The 21958-nt window shown below is 51.5% G+C and overlaps 1 protein-coding gene across 1 annotated transcript; it reads left to right on the forward strand.

Moving 5' to 3' along the window:
- Window positions 1-1963: 1963 nt before the first annotated feature.
- On the forward strand, window positions 1964-21748 carry LOC128723696 (protein limb expression 1 homolog). Its single transcript, XM_053817460.1, has 4 exons — window positions 1964-2348; window positions 20881-21044; window positions 21117-21310; window positions 21382-21748. The coding sequence occupies exons 1-4, from the start codon at window positions 1964-1966 to the stop codon at window positions 21746-21748; spliced, it is 1110 nt and encodes a 369-aa protein (XP_053673435.1).
- Window positions 21749-21958: the final 210 nt, after the last annotated feature.

Here is a 21958-nt window from a genome sequence, read left to right on the forward strand (position 1 = left end):
GGTGCCGCAATTCGTCACACCAGTGCCATTTGAATCGAATATGGCACAAACATGGCGCGCGAAAATATGCGGCCATCCGCGTCCAGTGTGAGTTTTTCTTGCTACAATTCGCTCCTCCCAGGTGCGATTATTTGCACCGGCTGGTGGGATCCCGATCCCGGTTGGATGGCTTCCCGATAGCATTACCCCGGCGCAACAGTGACACTTGGTGGTTGTCCTGACGCGTTCGTCACTCGTCAAACCGCGTGCGGCCTAGACCTGCACTCGCTCGGCCTGTCCCGTTCGGTAATTGATGAAGTGAGACCGGGGAATAGAAAGATTGATTTCGTTTTAATTCAACCTCCCATGCTGGCCCATGCCAGGAATGCGCCATGAGTCGAGTATGCCTGGGAGTCCCGATAACAGGAGGTCCCCGCTATAAATTGTGACCATATTCGCGCTTCCCGGTTTTGAACAAACCGCCCCATCCCGTCGCGAAAAAAAGGGGCCAAGAGGATGAAAAATAATCACAAAACCGGAACCTGGCTGGCTGTGTGTGGGGCTGTCTGCGGTTTGTCGTCGGTGGCGTCAATCCGCGCGAGGTGTTGTGTGGCACTCTGCGCGAATATCACCGGTTGGCCGATGTCTAATTCATGCACGCCCGGTTTCGCGCCCGCAAAGCGGACCCTGGCCTGGGAGATGATTGCTCGCAAATTCTGTTTTCACACGCAACCACCTTCCGATGGGATGAGAAGCGAGAGCGCGCGCGCGCGCGCGCAACTGAGCCCTTTGTCCTGAGGTTCGGACTTTCCGAGACAACCCGGTAGAAGTCGGTTCGACGGGAACGGAATGTCTTGAACGGTTGAACCTAATGAAGTCTTAATGAGGCGATCCTGATCATATTTTTAATGAGCAAAAAAAAAAGGCCGGACTCGAGTACGAATGCGAACCAGTGCTCGTCCCACCGACCCATTAATAGCAGGGTGTGTGTCATTGGCCAGCATTAAGTGCGGGAGCCGCAACTTCGACGCCTCGCATCGAGAGCTAGAGAACGGAAATCCATAAATAAGGATTAAAACAAACGTGTTCGGCCACGCGGCTCTTGATGTGGCCAACGTAAGACCTAGGCCACGGCATGCACGACACCACGGACGCTTTCGGCAACGGTAGTATGTCACGACTTTCCGCCGCGGCACACATCGTTCAACATCGTTCGACATGATAGCATGCAATTTGTGCATGCATCGCCGGCGAAAGGATAACGGATAATCTGTCTGTCTCCGTTCGCCTGGGGTGTTAGGATTTATCGGGCCTAAGAGGGGCCATAAAACTTCCCGCTTATCGGATGACTCTCGGAGAGGAGGTTTTTGCGCGACAAAATTTGCTCCCGAATAAACCTGCACCGGTGTACGCGGGCGAATGTGAAAGTACTGGCATTCGCGGGGGCAGCCGGATCGGTCGGATTTATGATGAATTGATTAATTAGCTCCATTAGTCCTGTCTCCAGGCTCGGTTTGTCGTGCTCGTGCTCGCCTATTTACGCTGGCCGCTGGAACATGTCCTTATCCTTGTCTAGAAAAAAAAAATAAATGTACTTACAAGCTTCCATCCCATTCCAGATACGATGCCTCACCGTAACCGATACTCAATTTGGGTGTAGTAGACGATGGTCAGCTGGCAGAATCACTCGAAACGCAGCTCGCACAGTTATGCGCGACCCTCGGCACCGACCAGCGAGTGGGTGATGTACAATTGATCGCTAACGCAAAGGAGTCGTGCACGTGGTACTCCTTACCGACGAGGACAACGACGACGACGACGACGACGACGAGGACGACGACGACGACGACTCCCACCATAAGCCACCGGCATCCTTGCCAGCATGACCACCAGAGCGTGGTAGTATGCGTGGCCTAGTGCGGCTTCTGCACACGTTCGTTGCTGTTGATAGGCTGCCAACTGCCAACGCCACCCGCGTATCGTGATGCACAAGGTCAGCCCGCTGTCGACCGGAACCAGCATGAACCAGCATCAGAGTGACCTAGTGACCTCAGTGACCGTATCGAAAGGAACCGCCCCGGCAAACGGGACGAAAGCGCACACAGCCGCGGCCCCGAACGGTGCCGCCACGCTCAACAACAACAATCTAACCAGCAAGAACAAAAACCCATCCTCCCAGACGGCCGGCACCGACGGTGTGCTTCATATGACCAACGTGAGCGTGCCGCCGAAACTGCTCGTCCCGAATGGGAAGAGTCAAGCACCGGCCGTACCGTCGGCACCGGATGCCCGTGCCAAACAGGTGCTGAAAGAGGCTGTCGATGCGGTTGTAAATAGCTTCGCCAAACACACGCAAGGATACGGCAGAGGTAAGAACTATCTCCTTTTCTCTAGGCATCCCGGTTGGATCAGGACAGTGACACGTGTCCACGTGCTTGGGAGGGAAAATTTGACAAAATGGCCGGATGGAAGTGGCCACGAAATCGGGTTAATTACGGTCAGTGACTCTTCGCGCAGGACAATTGGAGCCCATCAAAGTGTAATACATTTGACGTCGATGCACCGGCCCCGATCATTACTCATTATGACAGCGATATTTGGGGCAGCCCGAATACGGGGATCGATTGTGCTTAATGCCAGCGAAGAGGGATGCATCACGGGCGTTTCCTCGAACGCAGGCACTCCCGGGCCCCTTTCGGGCTCTATTCGAAGAAGAATGGCCAGAAATCCATTATCCGGCCGCGAATGATTACTTTTCATAATTTTTTGGAAACTCATCGTCGGCTACTGCTCGGGCCGCTCGGACGGGACCTCGGGATGGGCTGGGCAGGTGGGAAATTAATGCGCTTTCTTCGGACTGCGGTGCATCAACGACGTGCATCAGCCCATTTTGGCAGGCTATCGACCCGGGCGGTAATATTTCAGGAGCTGCCCATTCACGCTACCACAATGGAGCGCAAACGTAGGTAATACCGTTCGTCGAAGCCAAAGTGCAGGTGCATGTGCAGGGGCAAAGAAAAAAAAACTGCGTTTAAAATAAATCTTTTCAAATCGCACAATACATCATTTCCAATCCACTCGCGGTCCACACGATGCGCTCAAATTTGCGGCCAAACTGTGGTGATGGAACGAAACGGGAACGGAAACAAACCGCTACGAGTTCGTCCGTTTCAAAGCAATCCTTTCTTTGCGTACCCTCGAAACGATCCTCGATGGAGAGATCGGGCGGTTGATCGGTGATCGAGCCTCACCCGGACAAGAAGGGTGTTACTTCTTTCCCAAAGAAACGGTTCAGTTCGAACGGCTCCTTTTTTGGAAGAACCAGGAACCGTGTCACTCCCCCATAGGGGGACCACAGCTCTACCACAGCGCTGAATCATCGCGCCATGTTCGTCTCCCGAAACCGCAACGTTCCCGCAGCTCTGGGGATCAAGCGTTCCTGTTCGTCCTTAATCACTGCAATTCGCCGCTCTGGGAGCGGTCGCGGCATCCCGGCAGGGGTCGCACATTGTCACGGGGTGAAAATTACCTTGTCGTCGGGAAATAATGGAAGCGAGTTGCTCTTTAAAGGTTCTTTAACCAACGAAAAAAGAAAAAAAAACACCCCAGCGAAACGCTTCACGCAATCACCGCCTCCTTTGGGGCGATGTTTGTTTCTGCTGCTCCCACCGGAATGTCCTGTTGGGGTTCCTTTTTTCTTTATTTATTTATTTTTTTTTTTGAAGAGTCTCCACTTTTTCCCCCCTAAAATCAATCGGCTGCTCCTTTCGGATGGCGCTGATGATAATCGGCACCCGAGCCGCCCAAGGGTGCACCGCGGAACGTGCGAACGGGAAACCGAGCACAAAGAAACCTGCGAGTCATTATTTTCGAAAGCTTAGTCATCAATCATTATTGCGAACAATTTTCGGACTTCAAAAAACCCTTCGAAGCCGGTAGGGCTGCACACTGTCCTGGTTCCGTGGTTCTATGTGTTTTGTTTTCTCATTTATTTATTTTTTTTTCGCGGTGAGTAGAACCACCGCCATTGCACTTTGTTAGCTGCATCGTTCGCTCTGCGGCCACAACGGCCAAACCATATGCGCTGCTGAACGCATCACCATCCCGATCGATATGTTACATCACGCGTGTGACGGGACGAGGTTAATGCACCGGGCGTTTGCTTAATGCGTTTTGGGTGAACAAAAGTCCGAAGCTCTTAAAACACTGGCCCGGGCTGGGCTGGACGAACGCATTCGCCGTACGCGGCAATTAATTTAGATTGCTAAAAAAAAATAAATAAATAAAATAAAAACCCATGACCGCCCCGGCAAAATGTCCCGCTCCCAAAGGGGCACTGAACCGCGGTTAATGGAATGTCAAGAGCCATTTTTTTCTCGTTTTGTTTGCTTTTCCGCTGCGTCCTAAACGAGGTTCCCTTCTACTGCACGTTACAATTACATCGCTCATCGTGGCCTAACGATAAGTTTGACAAAGTTTTGCGTTTTCGAAAGCCATCCTGCAGATTCCTCCCGTTCGTCATCGACTTCACGGCTGATGGATTTGTGCAGCATCTGCAAATGAGCTTTCGGGATCTAATGAGGTTGCGCTGCGTTCCCAAGGTACCCCTAGCGTTCGCTCACACGGGATGGTATTTAGTGATAAATGGGGCGCCATTTGTTTGCTCCACAAAACACTGACAAATGTGCGATGGTTATCAGGCTGCACGCGGGAGAACAGTTGCTAAATTACACCCAGCTCTACATCCGTCGCGAAGCTTCGTGAGATAATTGATTTTTTTTTCTCGTCTCTCCCAGACCAACGCTAGGCGCAGGTTGTGCCGCGAAGCGCACTCTTTAGCTGCATTTATGCATTTCGATCACAATCGGTGCAACGATTCTTTTGAGCTTTTGCTCGAGCAATTTGATGTTGCCCTGGAAAATATGGTTTATTAGACTAAAAAATATCATTCTTTTCAATTGTCTACTATTTTGAATAAGAAAAAAGATCCCACTGCTCGCTCAAACCTTATTTCTAAGCGTGCAAAATAGCGTGCACGATGAGATATTAACCACAAAATATTGCTTGCAGAAGATCTCTACCTTCACCACGATACAGCTTTTGTGGTTTTCCACGGTTTAATTTCCGACCAAGTTCCGCCATGTGGCCACACCGCAATCATTCCCGTGTGGCGAGTGTGACAACGTTTTATGGCGAATAATTCATCGCTTTACTAACCTACATTCAGCACCGTCGTCAGCGTGCATCCTTGATCGTCCCACACGAAAAGAGCATTACCTCTCGATGCCACGCACAATCGAGCGCACTCACGTGCGTTTGGTCTGGTTATTTTGCTTCTTCATTTCATGCGTGTATATTTTTTTTTTGCCTGGTCCCTTCGCACACTTCCTTCAACGGGCGCGCACAATAGCCTGAGAGGTTTATTTCTTACCTCTTGAACTACTTCATAATTTAACGCCCCAGCTGCACGATCGCAGGCGGTGGTGAGCTTTTCGCATCCGGCGGTTCCGGGTGGCGTGTGGCTCGGAGATACGAACCGAACCGAATATCTCGCAACTCTCTGTGTGCGCAAAAGAAGAAAAAAATAATCGCACGATGCAAATTGCGGCGGCTTGCGAGGTATGATCGCATGATTTTAATAAACAAAATCGGGTGTGAACCCGCGTAGTGAACGATGAACCCCAACCGGGATGGCCGGATATGGTTGCAACGGGGGCTTTTGGCTGATAAACCTCTAGTCCTCCGTGTCGAATTGGCGTTCGTGCATTCGTTGCCTATCTCTCTCTTTTTTTCACTCATATCGGTGCATCATCTGAATCATTCTCTCTCTCTCTCTCTCTCTCCTTGTCCTCGACGATCATGAGCTTGCGCCTGCGGGGAAACTAGTGAGTTATCTTCTCGATTTACCGTTACGCGGTTCAATCAAGATTTCGGCAAAGGAGCTCCCTCAGAGGACGATCGTCTCGCGAACGATCGGTTGCGGAAAAATATGCGTGCGCTTGCACTACAACGGCTGCAACGATGCACCGCGCCTGCAAAAAAACCTGTGTCCGCCGGTGTCACCCGGCACCGATGGCATGAGATGCAGCAAAATCCGTACAGCTCCCCGATATGGGCAAAAGGGTGTCCTTTCGCATGTACTCGCTCGCGCATACTACATCAAATATTTTAATCGGTTGTCCCATTATTGATTGTTTATGATATTCGTCATATTTTACCACACCGGGTGCGGTGGTGCGTCCAATCGCACGCCAACCGTCACCAAAACGAAAAGAAAACGCGGGGTTCCCGTAGTGGAGCATTAACATTTTTTTTTTTGAGCGTTCCACCGAATAAACCGTTCAGTCGTGACATGGACCGCAGGATGCTGGAAAGCGCAATGTTAATAGGCATCATCTAAAGGACATGTGGTGATAATTTTGGATTGACAAACCCTCCACATCCTGCCGGGTGCGCCGAGGCGACCGGTTGGTTGACCCGTTTTGTGGTCCCGACTGCAGGTGACAGCATCCGTGTTCGCTTTGGAGATGGTTGATCCACCCAGAGCCAGTGCCGGAGCCATCTTTGCAGGTTTGGTATCCCAAACAGAAAAAAAAATGCTACAAACAAAACACCAACCACCAACCTTGTGCTGGCGCAAGTGTAAGGAAGGTGAAGCTTCAATTTTTATATTTTCTTTTCATAAAACACGCCAAAAACAACCTTTTGCCGCTCGTACACCGCTAAAAACCACTCGCCCGATCGTAAGCAGCTAATGAACAAGCGCATGAAACGGGCGAAAGCAAAAGTAAAACGCTTCCGGCTTGCGTTTTCGGGACCGAGAACGAACCACGAACCAAGAATTAGTGATAATATGTATAAAATTTTAATGGACAATTACGCGTGATACCGCTCCGTAACCAGCTGATAGTAATGATGATAAAATTATGCATATTTTAAAAAAAAACACAGCGAGCTCGCTTTTTATGCATATTATAAAACCGGCCAGCGGGATCGGGGGGCGGCAGCCGGGAAATTGATGCCCCTCGGATCGTCCTGCAGGCGATCCCGCGCGTACGGAGCTAGGCAAACTGGCATTCCCGTTTCGTGTGTTGCTTCCCTTTCGAGGGAACGATGGTTCCAGATGCCAGGAAAAGTGCCCGTAAGGTCCCCACACGTCGGTCCACCGCACGCAACACCGTGATTGCGTGCCACGAAGCCATTGGTCCAGGTGTAAGTGCCCAGTACAAATTTAATTAATATTGCGCCTATTGAAACACCGACCGATCGCTAGCATCCTAGCGCCCGAAGCCCCCTTCGGTGCGGTGCAGCGTTGACAGACATGTGCAATCAGCTAATATTGATATGTTATTGCGACATGCACCGGCGATCGGTGCATCGGTGCGCGCATGGCCCGTTCTCGGGCGTTGGCATCGGCAACGGTATTCAATACCGCCTTGCCTTAATATTACCGCTCTTATTATCATTATTATTAGTATTAATATTACTATTATTGTTTGAGCTATTCCGCTGGCTCACGATCGAGCCGGCCACACCACGGGCAGTCCCATAAATCAGCGAACTCGGCCGCGGGCTCATTTGCCTCTTCGGGCCGATATTGATTTCCCAGGGGCCACGGAAAAACGCGATCACGCTTTAGCACCCACCCACTGTTGCCCTCCCCAGCGGTTCCGGCGATCTTTTCCTGCCTTTGGGAAACTATTACGCATTCACGTGGTGCATCATCACCACCGGTGCCGATGCTTCCATTTCTGGTTGCCAATTGCACTCTAGTTTAATCATGGCTTCACCATACGACCATGTGTGTGTGTGTGTGTGTGCGAGCACGGACATCTCCAGCAACATCCCGAAATGCACGCCAGCGGAACCTGAGCCGTCTCTGACGCGAGAACGGCCTCTCTGACCTGCACACACACACGGAAACCGGCACACAAAGTGAGACAGAACGCTTGCGCTGGGCCGGGAAAATTATCAGTTTCTTACCTCTGATCATCTTTTATGTCACTACAAATTTTTATTACATTTCTGCGCCAGAAACATAAGCACCACATTGTGTCGCCTGGTTCGGTCGCTCGTCCGGACCGAAGCAGCAGAGAACGCGATCCTGGTTGGAGGACAAACGCGGGCTGACAGTCGTTTCACGGTGAGGGTGGAAGTCGGGGATTGCGACACCGGAGCCATACCCGTGGCCCTCTCGCCACCGGTGACCGGTGTGAGATCGCGAGAAGCCCTCTAAAACCTTTACCGTGGGATACGGAGGCATTATGCAGCGGGCACATAATGCTGCACAAGGAAGACTCCTGTCGTTGAGAAGGGCCAGTGAATCGAAACAGCAGGGTAGAGCGAGAGCATCCGAGTGGACGAGCAAGCGAAGCAACAAAAACATGCTTCAGCGAGCGAGCGGCGGTGTTGTTGCACCGTGAGCTTCCTGCGTTCTTATGCAAGTGTACCCGCACATACACTCGCACACGATCGTATTGCACTTTTTTGGGGTGGGTTTTAATTTCGTCACTCGACGGTCAACGAGTGCCGTATCATCGATGTTTGGGGACAGGTGCTACAGTGAGTGGTTTATTTGATCTAGTTTAAGTGCAGAATGACGCGAATTAAAACGGGACAAATGTCATGCAGGAGCCAACGTTTTGAGGAGGAACGTGAACGATCGCTTGGTGAAACAATCGAAATCCTGACGAAGCCAATTTCGAACCTCGGCCCCAGAAATGCTACCATTTGTGGCAATTTAATCACGCTCAGCCACCTCGGAAGAGGTAAAAAATAATTAAGCCCCCGCGTCGATGACGGAGAAGTCGTGTTTCCATCCCAAGTCAAACAACAAACCGGTCGTTTGTTTGGCGTTTAAGTACCACTAAAGCAAACCGTACCGCACGCAAACCGGCAGTTGGCAGCAAACGAAAAACGATCACCCCCATGTTGTAGACACATGTCGGCCTCATCGCCCCGTACCTCAACCGACGGCTGCGAAAGCCATAATTTACTCTTTCAACGGCATCCTTTATCTCGCCCGGAGGCCCTGCCAGAATACGCCCTCCGACGGTCCTTACGCGCGCGGATCGATCACTTCCCACCTGCGCGTGGCAGGCGAACCGCGATCGCAAGCGAAATCGCACTGAAATCCCGAACATGCGCAACCAAAATGCATCGGAGGGCGTCGGCCATTAACTCCCGCGCACGTGCCCATCCACGCTCGTCAGATCCTTTGCTTCCTTTTCTCGGTCGCGGCGGCAATTTCCACCGGCATTAGCGTCTCGGCTGCCGCAGCGCACCGGCCGTAACTGCGAGGCAATCGTGACGCACTTGAACGACGGCCAGCGGCGATTCGAGCAAAAGTCAAGGCCGGCTGGACCATGGCTGGTTGTTCGTGTGCAGTACCGCTGGTGGGGCGCTTTCGGAGCGCATCCTACGCCCGGCTCCGTAATTGAGGCGCAATAAAACAAACCGGGAATCGGCTCGAAACACACACACGAGTAGGAGTCGGGAGCCAGCTTAATGCATTCATTCTACCCACCCTGCTGTCGGCGGGTTTTTCGCGCGTGATTTCGTACTGGACGGGCGGACGGCATCCGGACGCGTGTGCCCTTCTTCGTCTGGTGAGTTGCTCACCAGTTGGTGGAGGGCAATTTTCGGAACACTTTCCGTCCGGGGCTGACCATTCGCTGGCACGATCGCTGGTGTTGAGATGATCTCTGGGACGGGCGAGCAGCAAGCGATCCTGCTGCTCCCGCAAGCTCTAAGCGTAATTAGTATAATTTTGTGCTTCTGCGGGCGAGCTTTTTGGCCGGCCGACGTTAACCGGCAATTTTTCACAGGTCGTTGACAGCTGCCACGCGGCTCGTTTACGCGCTCTGATCTGGACAGGTGTGTGCGGCGGAAATAGTGCAGCGAGTGTTGGTTATGCGTGGTAATGCAGCTAAAGTAGAGCAAGCTACAGGATTTCATGGTTGCAGGGTTGGAATTGGGTCGCGTAGATTCGCTACACTTTAGCGCTAAATTGGATCATTCGGAGAGCAGGATCGTTTGTGTCGATCGGTAATTGTAACCGACACTTTTCCATGTAAAGAACGCAGTTTATGCTCCATTGCCTAATGCATCGAAGACAATGAATAGATCGCAATAAACTGTAACGCTGATCAACTCGAAATGCTACTGAAATTTCTCACCCAGATTGGGTCACTGATCATCGGGATCGTTTCCTTTCATCCCTGTTGCACACTTTATTCCTGCAGCAAACTCCATTCATAGCTAAGCGAGCATAAAGTTTGTGCGCTAGCGAGCATAACCATAAGGTTGTGCGTAAAAATTTCTAGACCTCAGGAACGAAAGCATCAACACCGGACCAAGTCGGCAATTCGGCTGCGCGATCATATTGCCTGCATGCGCACATATGTATGTGTGCTTCCCCACGCCAACACTGGCCAAGGGTGCGCTGAGCAGCATTCGCCACAAACCGTGCGCGGCACAGGTGAGAAGAGAAAGAAACAGGATGGTGTCATTAATGTGGATCACGTTTAGAAACTCCGGATCTAGCTGGTCTGGTTCGCTTGGGACTGGAACAAAGATATAACAGGGCCGCTTTTATTTTACTTTATTTTTTATTTTTGCTTCTCTCGCTCACCGCGGAAAGTTCACAGCCAGAAACGCGAAGCTTGGGGCCATTTGCTGTCGGCCTCTATGCCAAAGTGGGACTATTAAAATTTACCCGCTGTAACACACGCCGTTGATATCATTAATGAATAGCAGTGAGCGGCACTATGGGCAGGTGGGCTTAAAGTCGGTGGTCAACATGCGCAAACGCTGTCTTAAAAAATCCCTCGGGTAACGTTCAATTGTTAGCTGCATTAGAACGGCCTGTGATGCAACTGCAATCATATTTTGTTGCATTTAACTAGCTTTCACCACTGTGCTATTCCGTTAGTGGTTCACGTACATTCATTTGTTGAGTTTGCTACCAACCACTTTCATCTCAGCCAATGTTCTGTATCAATGCCCAAATAAGGAAAACGATTAGATAAGCTCTCGGTATTGTTTAATCATTCGCCAGCTATGGGCTTGCACTTATGGAAAACTACACTTTTTTTTGCGGTTTTAGTGGCTGTGGCAACTACGATGGGTTGGTTTTAAACGACAAGTTGAAGTTATTTCATAGATATATGGCTAAATGTGTGTTTCAAAATTAGATTCCATTAGATTGTATATCTCTGTTTTAAATTCATTGATTTAATTCAGATCACATAAAGTACAGCTCGACGTGTAATCCTTTATGTTGAAACGCATTTACAGCGACACATTATGGCTGGTGACGAAGCTAATATAGCACACCCGAAAAGCCCTATGTAAAGGGCAAACTCAACCTGATACAAACCAGCACCAGGACACCACGCACCGAACGTGTTTACAATCACGTGTCCGGCGGCCTAATCTAACGATGGCTCAATCAATTAGCTCACACCCGTAACGGCTTCGCAGGCGTCGTTTGCTTTCCGTTTTCTTCACCCATCGCCATCCCAGGCAGCTCTACGGAGTCTGGGCGGGCTGAACCGAAAAAAGAGACGCCTCGAGAATGCGTGCCATATTTACCGACGTCTTGTTGGGTCTTCCGTTCCCCCGTGGCGTTGATTTCAATTTCCAGGAAAAGGTCGACGTGTACACTTCACAAATAAATTGTTCCCCAGATGCCCCACACATGCACCGGTTCGGCGTCATTAACATACTACCAATAATTAGAAACACAAGCAGTACGCCACCAACCGGCTGGGCGGACGGGGACTCTTCAGGACCTTTCCGGGACTAAGCACGGGGGTTAGGGGGAAGCGAGCGAGAGAGAGAGAGAGAAGGGTGAAAAAAAAAACGCCACGAAGAAACGATGCATTCAATGGGAAATGAAATGTGGTGAACAAATAAATCACCGTAACTAAACAAAAGCCCACGAAATTTGTAAATGAGTGTCCGTGGCGGCCCATCTGAAAAGGGATTCCGAATTTTTATGTGAGCGTGTATGTGTGTGTGTGTGTGCGCGTGTATGTACCCAGCCAGTTCATCATCGCCAGCATAAACGTGTTTTCAAGCTGGATCACACACTCAAACGATCGTATCGGATGCAGTGCGTAATGCACATGCAGTTTGTGCAAACGATAGTTCAAAATTCGGTATGAATGGGTGATTTCCATAACAAATTTTCCAGATGCACTCGTCCTACAGGCGCTCTTGGGACCATTTTTACAAACGTGAGAAAATAGGAACCCTTTTTTGGAAAGCTCTGGCAAATGGTGAATATATATATATATAAAAAAAAGCAAACCCGTGGGCATTTCGGGGATCAAAAAATATCCCTCCACAAGGCACATCGAGACGAAAGACCGATCAATTTCCTCGAGTACTGCTCCCTACGCAACCAGGGCACTCGGACCCGGTATCAGCCGCAGGAACCGCGAAACCCGCGATAGGGCGTTTCAATTTTAAAGCCTTCCTTTTGCGCTCACGCACTCTGCTGCCGGACCGCGCGGTCAGTTTATTATCGTACATATAAGTATGCATGTTATCATTATTATATATGAGTATCGGTACCGGTCTGTTTTGAACACGTTTTCGTGGTCCGAACGGCGGCCTCGAACCGGGGCCGGTTCAATCTTATAATAATTTTATAAGCTAATTTTCCGCTCCGAGTCCGGCGGCCGACGTTGTTTCGCTAGTAATCGTTGTTACGCTACGCTAACGACGCCGTCCGAGTCAAAACATTTCATCGGAAGCGCACGCGGCCCTGCAAGAATGTCACCCTTGTGCCACCCTACCGTGGGCTCCAGGATGCGACCTCTCGTTACATGCTCGAGCGAGCAAGCGAGAGGGAACGCTCGCGATCGAGAAGGAGAACACGAAAAAAAAAACGACCCGAAATGATCACAATAATTACACCGTTGACTCCTTTTCATTTTGGGCAATTTTGCGCGAACCTCCGGTGCGTAAATGGGTTTCGATTCGGCGCGGATCCTTGCTCCCGAAGAAGCGCAAGCACACCAGCACACGAATCAAAGCCCTGCAGCCGCAGGGTTAGACGCGTGTTGCGCCCGGTCCGGTCCCGAAACAGGCGCTATAGGTAAATTGCACCGTATTAAAAATGCCCGCGTGCATTCGCCCTTTTTGCGGTACCGTTTCGCTCAGGACGCTCGGCCGGCGAGTGTCTCGCGGCTGTTGATTCGCTGCTGTTGCTGCTGCTGCTGCTTCTGCTGCTGCCGATGCCACCGCCGTTTGGGGTCCCTGGAAGGAGATGCTGGCGTGAAGACGGTTTGAAAGTGATGAAAGTCCAGTGGATACGGTCCCTCCGGCTATAGTTCGACGAACCGCGTTGGCCCTGTAGCAAGATTAATGGAAGCGCACTGCCCGGTGCAACCGAACCGGCCATGTACCGGGGCCTGTCTCGCTCGCACACCATCCCGGAACCCAGCGCGAACCTTCTCGGTCGCGCGAGCGCGCGCGCGCGCCATCGCTTTCCCGGGGTTCTCGCTTTCCGCTCTGTCTCGCTGGTTTCCCCGTTGTCCTGAGCTTCCACACGAGCCCGTGTGTTCATGTGTGCGTGTGTGTGTGTGTGTGTGTGGCTGTGGGTCCCGCGGGTCCCTCCAGGGCCAGTCCTCCGCCGGGTCGCGGTCCGATTTGCAATCATCTCCTCTCAGCCGAGGTCCGTCTCTTGGCTGCGTTTTTTTTTTTGTTTAATGTGTGTATATTCTCCGTGGTGCTGTTGTGCTTTTGCTTTTGGCTCGTTTTTCCACCACCGCACCGCACCGAGCGAGCGGTCGAGAGACAAAAGAGCAGCGACAGATACAAAACAAGAAACGAGAGGCGCGATTGCCGTTCTGATGAAATATTCATCCCACGGCAGGAGATGGAAATTGAAGACACGGCACGATACGGCATAGAGAAGGAGAGCAGAAACCGTGGAAAAGCGCCAGGCCCCGTTCGGAGTGGAGTAGCTAAAAATGCATACTCCGGGGAGGCTGCCCTGGCCAAGGAAGTAGGAGCAAGTGAGCGAGAGAGAGAGAGAGAGAGAAGGAGAGAGAGAGAGCGAACGAACGCCGGGTGAAGAAGTGAATGCAGACGTGCAAAATATCACCGATAACCAGTACTATTAGCGACGATTAAATGGGAATGTCTCTGCGCTCGAGACACCCGGTGGAATTCAGCCGGCCCCGAAAAGGACCCCACGCGGGCAGGTGGCGTTCCGCAGGAAGCGGTGGAGGAACGACGAAGAGAGGAACCATCGGGGAGCCGTATGCTGACAAAACTTTCAAATTGGTAGCCGCACATTAATCGATCGAATCGGGCCGCTTTCGGGCGATAGGGCGTGACGTCGACGTGCGAACGATCGGGTTCGTCTCCTTTGAGGTCACCCGTTTTTGCTTTCGGGAACAAGTGTGTGAATTTGTGTTGCTGCAGAACTGCAAGTGCAATTCACCACCGGTGCACCGGTAGAATTTGTGCGAACGATCACGAGCGAGCTCAGCACACAGACCAGGCGCTAATTTGTGCCACCGGAGACGATCGTTTCGCGCCATCGCAATTGCATCGTTAAGCGTTCCTATTTGTTCCGGTAGCCTAACTCACCGCCACCACCTCAAACGTTTGCACCCCACGATGGTCCATTATGCTCCATCCCGAGGGCTTCCGTCGCGATCGTACCGCAAAACGCCCGTTGTTTTGTGATCTTCCCAACAGTCCGAGCTCGAGCAAACGTGCCTTCCGCTTCTGGGCACTCTAATCACTCGTTCCCGGGAGGAGGACCATCCAGGGGGCAAGGAAGCACATCCGCACCCGCACACCCCCTTGCGCCCATGAAAACAGTTTCCTACCGCGCTTTCCCACTCCTCCTTCTCGCACCGTGCGATCCTACCCACGGTGGTTCACGGGAGGAATAAATCACCATTTGCCGGGAGCCGGGCCCGGTTCCCGGGGGTTCGTCGCTTAAATCATTCGTCCTACGACTACATCAACCGGTGCTGCGGGCGTTAGATGAACCGAAAATTTCTCCCCCACACTTTGCGCCACCTTTGCCGCCCCGGGTTCATCCGCTCATCGTTCGTTGGCCCTAATACGCGCCTTATCATCGTGGTGCTGCTGCGCTCCTTTTTGGCCGGAGATACCTGAAACATCGAAACCGTTTTATGCTCCACTGTTGGCGTTGTCTTTCTCTCTCTCTCTCTCTCTCTCGTATTCGCCCTCTCTCTCTCTCTCTCTCTCTCTCTCTCTCTCTCGCGATCTCGATCTTCTCGTCCCGTCTCATCGGGGATGGTTTCTTTTCCGAGCGCGATCGCAGCCCATCGATCTCTCACTCTCTCGCTCGTTGTTTCTGTTTCACTCCCACATACACACACACACACACTCGTATACTCTCGCGATCGCTCTCATTCCGTCTATCCTGCGCGATCGTACCGGGACCGATCGAGCTCTGGCTCTGGCGTGGACCTGCTCCGCGTTGGCTGCATGAACCATGTAGCTGCGTCTTTCTCTGCTCCTGCTGGCGCATGGCCACGCACACCAGCGTCCCTGTGGTGAGCCCTGTGGCTGTGGCCCTGGCAAATGCAGCCCCGAGCCCGGCTCCGGTTCCCCGCAAGGTGCGTTCATTCGCGGTGCAGAGCCCCGGTACGGTGATCGCGCGCAGGAAACGGCGTTTCGAGACCGATCGGGAAGGTCTGCTGAGCGAAACAGGGAGAGAGAGAGAGAGAGAAAAGCCAGAAGAAGAAAAAAATGTATATGATCGAACGTCGATTTCAATTTTCCTTCTGTATGGGTGTGCGCATAAGCTCCCCCGTTCAGATTACCACCAGGGGTAGCCGGGAAGTGGTGTCCTGCCACCGTCACGCACCGCCACCACCACCACCACCACCACCGTCGCGGCCGCGAGGACCACTGTCACCGTCAGCCGCGGCCACAGGAAAGAGGGAATGCGCAAGACGCAAAGGAAAAGCGAGCCCGTTAGCGAACAGACGCCAGGGCGAGCCCAGGGGGCCCAGGGTGAGCCGGAGCGAGACAGCACAACCCGCGTCACTTGGCGTGAGAGTCGCAGCCTCCCTTCAGGGGCCCTGCGCGGCGGCGGCGGACACGATGCTCAATGGCCAGCATTCACACCAGCAAGAACCGGCCGAGCTCGCTCTTCGCCGCTCCACGAGCGTATGCTTTTATGTTTCTCCACTTTTTAGGTTCTTTAGTCTTTTAACTATATCGTTGGAGTATTGACGTGTAAGACCGTCGCGATTCGGCGCGATTCTGGGGCCATAGTGTTTATTGTTCCGTTTCCCATTCATCGTGTTTACCTATGCGCGGTTGGGCACCATTGTTGCGGTTTCGGTGGGCCCTTTGTTTTTTTTTTTTTGTTATTCGTCGTCACCAGTGAGCACCCGTTCGGAGAGTGATGTGCAACCCGATCGTCTAATGATCACCGGAACGGGCGCAACGGTTCCGTCCTTGCTTTGAGTGTGTGTGATTGTGCCGCGCAAGTAGCGCCCTCCCCGATGAAACACGGCTTCAAGTGATCACCTTTGTTTTGTTTTGTTCTGGTTTTGCTCGTTGCTGCCTTTCTTTTCTCCTTTTTTGCTATCGACCCTTTGCTCACCGCGCGCACAGCTGCGCTCGTCCTGCGGGAGGGAACGATCGATGGCCGAACCTTTCGAAAGCTTCTAGACTGTAATCATCGCAATATCGAACAACTTTCATTTCCGCCACCTAGTACAAAGAAAGCATGGCCCCGCGTGATCATGCGTACGATCATTCCTCTTTTTCTTTTGGGTTTTGGTACCGCTTTTGCGTTACGATTACTCATGCGTGTCCTTTCGAACTTGTTGCACCGTGCTTCATTAGAATTGGGATGTGAAAAAAGACTGCAACGCTTGCAACCTGCAATGCCCGCAGCCCGACACTCTTGCTGGCAGGTTTGCAAGGGTTTGTCATCCATTGCCCCACTCCTCACGCAAAATAATGTATGCATCGGGAGTTATGCACACCGAGCAGTGTGAGCAGTGTGAATAAATGTGTAGAAAAAAAAACACACACACAAAAACCACACGCACCAACGTGCTTCTTAAAGCCACGGTTGACTGTGACTTTTTTATTCCAGTTCATGTTGCTCCCTTTCGCTCGTGCCCGCGATCTCAAGGCCCCACGATCGCTTTCTTTCCCTTTCGTACTCGCGGGCCTGGAAAATCGCATACTTTTTGTTGTTGTCCTGCTATTATCGCTGTCTCATACGTTGCCCTCTCGGTGCGCCTGTCCCATGACATACAACACTGATGCAAAGCAGTTAATACTTGCAAATAAATTTACGAAAAAAAAACAACGAACGAACAACTCCCAACAGTACTGGGGACGGGCGATCGCGTCTGGTAGTGGGCAACGCAGCGAGCGAGAAACGAGAAGAATTCAATAAAAATAAAGTGACCATCTGCATGGAAATAAAATTTCTACACTCACCAACCCACCGTGCAAGTATACATACACGCAGCACACATAGCGTTGCACATGATCGGTCGGTCTGGTCGCGCCAGCAAGGGGCAGCAATAGCGATCCCGGCAGGCTATACGCGATCGCGAACCGCACGCCCACATGCACAACCGTAGGCCGGGTGGCCGCGCGTTTGCGAACCGTCTTCGCCGCATCGCCACTTCGCGAAATCACCCCACAGATGAAGGGGCAAGATGCGCGATCGTACGCTAGTGAGTGAGTGAGTAAAAGAGACAGATAGGTAGAGAGAGAGAGAGAGAGAGAGCGAGAGAAAGAAAGGAGGATCGTGTGTGCATGGGTGTGTGTACGGTGGTACCGTGGGGAGGGGGGGGGGGGGGAAGCTGTTGGTGTTGTTGCTGATTCACATTTTAACCGTTCCATTTTTACGGCCCCTTTCGCGAAGGCTCGCACAAGACGCCGTTAACGCGGAGGGCACGGTTAACAACAGTAACAGCAACAGCAGCAGCAGCAGCAACAGCATCAGCAACACCGGGGCCAGCCAGCATCCAAGATGTGGCCGGGAGGAAGAAAAATGGCGAAAAGAAAATAGTACACCGCAACAGGCGAAGCGGGATAGGATGATAATGGATGCGGATGCGATTCTAGCTGGCAGAGCGAGATGAAGCGAGAACTCCTCGCTTGATCAGGAGAGATGGTGAAAGAATGAATTGAACGAAAATATGAAAGCAGCGAGGGCGACAAACACACACACACACACACATACAGACTGGTGATCGCGAAGTTTTCTTTCTTGCGAATTTAATTTATGTAAATACCCACCGATATATATAATTCAATTAGTCGGCGGTCGAATGGCGAATAGTGCAACTTTCCTACTTTGAGGCAAATTTTCTCTCCACAACTTGATCGAGCTCGATCGTATGGGGCTGTTGTGGAGCCGTATGTATGTTTGAAAAACGCTTACCAAATGTAGAGGCTCACTAGCCACGAAACATCGAAGCACGATTGCAATTGAGCCAATCGTCACCGTCACCGTGGTGCGGCGAGTCGGGTTCGTCGCTTGTTTTACGGTGACCAAGTCTTTCGTTCCACAGCTGTCAGATACACGGGATTTCTGCGGGTTCACACTAGCACAACGCCCAAATGACGAAATCTAAGCCAAGACCAGCTTCTCCCGTCCTCTTCGCACTGTCACATTCCCCCCTTCCACCCTCCACCCACCCAACCTTCCCTCCCCTTCCATCCCTCTTACCGTTTCTCTCCCCCATCAACCACTGAAATGTCGCGTTGCTGGTTTCCCTGCGGCCGGATCCGCCCGCAAATCTGGTCCAGGGTCCGAAAATCAGAGCCAGGTTAACCTCAATAATTCATCCCTGCCATGGTGCGATCGCCATGCCAGGCAGAGCGATAAAAAGATTGATCAACTTCTGTCGCACTAAAAACACATCTCTTGATTAAACAATAATAATTACCTCTAATGTTTTTATTTCCTCGCGCTCTTGTCCTTTTCCCTCGTGCCACACCATTGCCTTTCTCTTTTTCGGGTTCGTCTGCTTTTGCTTTCCATGCGTTCCGTTCCGTGGACGTACTGACTTCATCAGAATTTGTTACGACTCTAGAGGAAATTAATATTCATCTTGTCTCTGTTTCTCCTTTCGCGTTCGGTGCGCTTCGTTCGTTTCGTTCGCGCGTGCACGCAGCATCGCAGTTCGATCAGGCGGCAGTTCGACGTCCGGCTGATCCCGCTTTCCTCCCTCCACTCGATCCCGCTGGGCTGCGATCGCCCGAGAGAGCAAATAAAACTTCGGTGGGGCAATAAAATATTCCGACTTGATTGAACGGCTTTTATATGTGCATTTTAGCTACGATTCGTACGCTTTGTTTCGTCGAGCGTAGTACAGCGCCCAGTTGTGGGTTCTTTTAATTCATCTACGTTCAGTTCGGACAGTGATCCTCCTGCCCAGCCGCAGATGAAAATCTGTAGCACTATCGATAGATCCAGCTTCAAATGAAGTTAATTACCCCCCCACAATCCTCAATGGTCGGCCACGGAAGCTGTAGCAAAAGGACAATATACATACATATAGAGCAAGAGGAAGGAATTTTTATGGCGCCCTTGATTGAAACGTACAGTGACTAGTTTAATTTCATAGGCACGTAAGAACGGTACGAACGACAGACACACATACACGCACGAACAAAAAGCAACAACCGTCCTGCGAGCGCCAGCCAAAGGAAAACATTATAAAGTGCTCAAAGCAAACACCGGAAGCGGCCGCGTTGGGATGAGTCTTGAGGCACTTGGTACCATAATTAGGCCCCACTCAAGTGCCAGGAAGATAATTCCTCTTTTCCTTTAGGAAAAAGAAACACTTGGGATTTCTCTGAATCCCGCTAGCGGGCTCAAGGGTGCAAAGAACCATAGATTTCCTTTTCCAGGAGCGCTCATGACTCGTTATCATGGTGTTGTTTCACACAAACCCGCACATTACGGGCGAGCTGTGCAAGATCTAAAACCATCGAGTAATCCTTAGAAGTGGGAGAAGATAATCGTACAATTATTGGCTTTATCGTAACGTTTGTGATGCAGTACAATATCATGTGGTTTGTTTCCTCTCAAACAGCGGGTTCTACACAAATACTGAGCAACAGTACACTGGTGCAACATATTTTCCTACCGTTCGCGTTACCAATTGGTTACGGGTTGCGATCGACCTGTGGGGTTTTGTGAGTGCGATAATTAAAAAACAATCGAACAGACTTCAGCTTCCACGAATAACAGTATACAACGACTCGGAATCAATCTTGCCGCCAGTGTGATACAGTTGAATAGTCCATTCTGGCTGGCGGTGCGTGTGCGTGTGTGATGTTGATCCCGGAAGAATTTCATCTTCTGAATGAACGCATTATAGAGCCATTCAGGGACGTCAAAAACGGTAAAGATCGCCGGAGTAAGCTCGCCTACCAGTGCAGAGGACATTAGCAGGCTGTACTGCCAAGAGAGCAAAACGTTCGAACCGGTTCGGCCAACAGGCACAGCCTGGTGGAAAATAGTCGCTGGGGTTGTTTTTCTTTCTCATTTACCCTCCGTTCCTGTCGAACGGTGCTTGGAATCTGATTGTTTGCATTCGACGAAAACATCTTCCTCCCGACCGGCTGCAGAGCGCTTTGTCATCCGCGATAGCGAGCGTGCTCTTTTTTTTGATCCGCTGGAAAAAATGATGGTCTATCCGGAAGAGCCGATCTGGTCTATTCCTCACATTCCAGCGCTGTACGACGACGGCGATTATGGTGGTAAGCCAAAACCGAAGCGCTATGAGTAAGCCTGCCGTGTGCGGTTTCGCATTAAGCCGATGGAATCAAATTTACATAGACATTTGCAAGATACATGTCATTTTCGCCTGCAAATAACACCACCTCCTCCGTTCTGGCTACTTCCAGTGAACGTCGTAGAAGCGCTGCAGGAGTTTTGGCAAATGAAGGCAGCACGAGGAGCGGATCTGAAGAATGGTGCCCTTGTGATATACGAATCCATACCGTCAACTAGCCAGCCGTACGTCTGCTACGTAACCCTACCCGGGGGAAGCTGTTTCGGCAGTTTTCAGGTAACGTGAAGCACCGTGTTGCTCCTAGAGCCAAAAAACATCACTAAAGTGTGTTACGCTCGGTTTTTACAGAACTGTCCCACGAAAGCAGAGGCTCGGCGAAGCTCGGCGAAGATAGCTTTAATGAATTCGGTATTCAACGAACACCCGTCGCGGCGCATTAGCGATGACTTCATCGAAAAAGCCGTCACTGAAGCACGTGCCTCCTTCAAGGGTGATCAAAACCAGGAGGACGATGGCCCGGACACCGGCATAGGAGCGTTCAGGTAAGTGCTACCGATCGCGATCGAGATTTGTTGACACTCAGCTGCAATTGTTGCTTCTCGCACCGCCACAGATTCATGCTGGAAACCAACAAGGGCCGCACCATGCTCGAGTTCCAGGAGCTGATGACCGTGTTCCAGCTGCTGCACTGGAACGGCTCGCTGAAAGCCATGCGCGAGAGGCAGTGCTCGCGACAGGAGGTGGTCGCCCACTACTCCAACCGATCTCTGGACGACGAGATGCGTCAGCAGATGGCCCTCGACTGGATTGAGCGGGAGCACGAGAATCCGGGTCTGCTTAGCCGGGAGCTTGCTATAGCCGAGAGAGAACTAGAGACTGCCCGTTTGGCGGGGCGGGAGCTGCGGTTCCCGAAGGAAAAGAAGGACATCCTCCAGATGGCGCACAACCAGCTCACCGGGGGCAGCAACATCAACAGTTGAACCCGCTAGCTGCTGGTCTGAGCTAACCCGTCGTCCCCTAAAGCGCACATCGGCCGCCGCATCCACGCAGCACACTTATTATAATTACTGCTTTTTTTTGTTAGGAATTTGTTTATTCTTATTATAATATACATAGTGACGATCGCAACGCAAACAGGGCCCGGCTTGGCAGGCTTATCCGTTGGCAGGCGAACTGCAATCAACCGCATG

Source organism: Anopheles nili, chromosome 3, assembly GCF_943737925.1.
Source record: "Anopheles nili chromosome 3, idAnoNiliSN_F5_01, whole genome shotgun sequence".
In the NCBI taxonomy this organism is placed as follows: Eukaryota; Metazoa; Arthropoda; class Insecta; order Diptera; family Culicidae; genus Anopheles; species Anopheles nili.